Genomic DNA, 3,191 nt, shown 5'->3' on the forward strand with positions numbered 1-3,191 from the left:
TTTCTCATCAGGCTACTGTAAGGATGAAAGGAACGTGTTTCAAGTGTTTAGCACAGCTCCCGACATCCAATAATCCTTTCTCACGTGCCTTTCTCTGTTATTTTCCTGTTTTTGCCCGGAGAGGAAAGGGTCTGGCTGAGACCTTTAACCTCTGCCCTCCACCCCATAGCAGAGTGGAGTGGGGGGATCACACTTCCCCTTTCTCTGGGCGGGTCTCTGACTCAGCTCAGGGCACCCTCTCCCCTTGCCCAGCTCCCCAAACCGGTCGGAGCCCTTCTAAAGGGCTTATTAGAGGGGAGAGGCCCCTATCTCCATTACCCGCTTCCTTTCAGGATTCCCGGGGTCTGGGCATTAAGGAGGCACTCATACGTAGGTGACGAAAACGCCTAGCCCTCCAGGGTACAGGAACAGGCAGGGGGGCGGTGCTGGAAGCAGAGTAGGGGGTCGCGATGCTGGCTTTTCAGAGGGTGGGGCCGGGATGGCCGGATGCCGCGGCCGCGGGCGGGGCAAACTGGTCTCCCTCCTCCCTCGGGAGCTGTTGGACCTGTTGTCCCCCGTTCCACTTCCGGGCTGCTGGGGAGGGGGACAGAGCAGCTTTTCTCTCCTCCCTCTTCCCCAGCCACCTGTCCCGCAGACAGAAAAGGCAGCGCCCAGAGCGCAGAGGGAAGCGCGCGGAAGCCTGAGCCGGTGAGGAGGCCGGGGCTGCGGGGGAGGAGGGAGCTGGAGACCGCCTTCTGGGCTCCCGGGGGTGGAGGGAGGCTGGAGTTTGGGAATCTAGCCCCTGGGAGGAGCAAAGGACGCAGACTCTTGGTTTGTTCAGGGAGGGAAAGTTAGGAGCCTCGACTCCTGGATCTGAGTGAGAGGACGCTGCTACCCCCTACAGTGGTGTCGGAGCCAAGTCTACCAGGCTTGGGTGCGGGATCCCGGACGCCGGAGTCCCGGAGGGAGAAGGAGATGGGGTCGCTCCAGGGTGCTCCAAGGGATCGTGGGGAGTTGCTGGGAGGGTACAAGGCTCGACACCTGGGTAGGAGGGAGAGGCCAGTAGGGGGCGTGCTAAGACCCTAACTCAAATTCGGGTCTGGCCCTCGGGGGTGTGACGCCCCGGGAGCCATCGAACCCCGCCCCTAGAAACTCCAGGCCACGCCCCCGGAGCGCTCAGTTCCAGTCTTTGATCTCTCAGGCCCCGCCTCCTGGAGCTCTTTCCCAGCACCGGAGCGCTCGGGAGCCTCCTGGGCCACAGCCCCGCGCTGTCAGGCCACGCCCCCGGAACTCGGGCACGCCCACTCCGCTGGAGCACCAGGCGGCCATGGGGACGCCGAGCGGCCGGGTCGGGAGGTACCGGCCGCCTCCGGCCCCAGAGGGCGACGCGGAGGTCCCGCTCCAAGGGGCTGCGCAGTCCCAGATGCACCCCGAGGACCCACACGAGCCGGAGGCGCCTGAGGCCCCGGAGGAGCCCCAGGGAGTGAAGGAGCTTCCGAGCGGCGGAGGAGCTGAGCAGCAGGCTGAGGAAGAGGAAGAAGTGGAAGAAGGCAGCAGCACGGAGAGCAGCCGCGACGCGGTGAGGGACCTGGAGGGCGAAGGAGGGGGTCGCGGGGGGGTGGGCAGAGAGACAGGCGCTAGCGGGTGACAGAGACACAGAGGGATAGGTAGAGACCAGATAGAGACCTGGGCACAGGGAGACCAAGAGACAAGGACCCCAAAGAGACAGAGACACAGAAAGACCAGAGACAGAGACTCAGAGAGATGGGGTAGAGACAAACAGAAACCCAGAAACAAAGGACAGAGATGCTCAGAAAAGAAATACTCTTTAAGGGAGAGACAACCAGCGATTCAGAGATAGAGACAGGTACTGAGTCGGAGAGACAAAACCCAGAGAAACAGGGGAAAGACTCAGAGCGACCCGGGGAGAGAGGGAGAGAGATCCAGGTTTACCAGGACGCGATGCCAAGAGAATGGGACCTGGGTAGCGAAAAAGGGACCTTCCTTGAGTCGGCCGCGTACCCCCCTTCTCCGATTGCGAGCCCCTGGGCCTCCTCCCGGGCCGGGGGTCTCCCACACCTACACCCACTTCAGTCAACGGGGGTGGCGACTGATTGGGGCTAATCAGACCCCCAGACCCGGGAATGCGGTGGGGAACGGACCTGCTTGGTGATTGCAGGGGCGGGGCCTCTCCTCTTGACCATGCCCCCTCCAACCTCAGGGGGAGGCTCCGCCCCCGGCACCGACCCCAGTCACGCCCCCCTCATCCTCCCAGCCTGGGGAGAGAGTGCGAGGGGCTGCACGGCGGCTTCGAGAGCAGCAGCTGGAGGCACTGACCCGCGTGGCCCTGATGGAGCAGCGCGTGAAGGAGCTACAGCGCCAGAGGAAGGAGCTGAGGATCGAGGTGAGGCTGCGGACCTCGTGGGCAGTCTGGCCCCAGCTCAAGGGGAGCCCTCCAGGTCGGGTTCCGGGGCCTTTCTTCCAGCGGGATCCCACTCTTAGGCCTCCAGCCCTCTCCTTGGGAATCCAAGAGCCCATACTCCCAGGCACCCCACTTGGACCCAGGTGTTTGAGTCCGCAGCGCCCTCCTTCCTCGGACCCAGACCTCTAGGCCCCAGCCCGTACATTCTCCCCACAGATGGAGGTGGAAGTAGCCCTTCTGCGGGGCGAGCTGGCTGGGGAGCGGGTGGCTGCCAGGCGCGAGGAGGAGCAGCTCCGAGAGCTGCTTGGACAGCAGGGGGACACGGAGCAGGGTAGCCGGGAGCAGCGGGAACAGGTCAGTTTCTCCTGCGGGATCTTCACCATCAGTTTCCTTCGTCTTGGGACCGATACTCCTGGTGGTGCTCCTGGGACCTGAGGCCCAGGGTCATCCTCATTCCCCAAATGGGGATCCTTCGGCTGGGGGAGTGGGAGGTGGGCAGATGCTTTTCCTCCTCCCTCCCAGACCATGATTCTGGGGCCTCTTCCTTTGACCCTCTCTTTTTGCTCTTTAAATGTCATCTCGTGAAAAATGTAAAACCGACAAAAAGAATAGTCAGACTGGTGGCCCTGCGGTGTGCTCACCGGCTTCCGCCGAAATTAATCTTCCGTTCTTATTTCATATCCCCTAGTTTGCTTCCCTAACCCTGTTTTAAAAGCTGCTCCCAGACAGGTTGTGTGTAAATTCTTTAAGAACCTGTTTATTCTTAAAAAAAAAAAAAAAAAAAAAAAAA

The 3,191-nt window shown here is 61.6% G+C and overlaps 1 protein-coding gene across 4 annotated transcripts in view; it reads left to right on the forward strand.

Moving 5' to 3' along the window:
- Positions 1-1,297: 1,297 nt before the first annotated feature.
- The window catches only part of LOC111139514 (pleckstrin homology like domain family B member 3), an 18,715-nt gene continuing 16,821 nt past the window's right edge, over positions 1,298-3,191 (forward strand). For 3 of the 4 annotated variants that reach the window (XM_022491798.1, XM_022491801.1, XM_022491799.1), the window contains exons 1-3: positions 1,298-1,558; positions 2,201-2,383; positions 2,618-2,755. In XM_022491798.1, coding sequence (XP_022347506.1) covers positions 1,307-1,558; positions 2,201-2,383; positions 2,618-2,755 — 573 coding nt within the window. In that variant the 5' untranslated portion in view covers positions 1,298-1,306. The remainder of the gene's footprint in view (positions 1,559-2,200; positions 2,384-2,617; positions 2,756-3,191) is intronic. The other variant, XM_022491800.1, reaches the window with a different exon arrangement.

The sequence above is a fragment of the Enhydra lutris genome, unplaced genomic scaffold, assembly GCF_002288905.1.
Source record: "Enhydra lutris kenyoni isolate GAN:26980312 unplaced genomic scaffold, ASM228890v2 scaffoldscaffold110, whole genome shotgun sequence".
Lineage (NCBI taxonomy): Eukaryota > Metazoa > Chordata > Mammalia > Carnivora > Mustelidae > Enhydra > Enhydra lutris.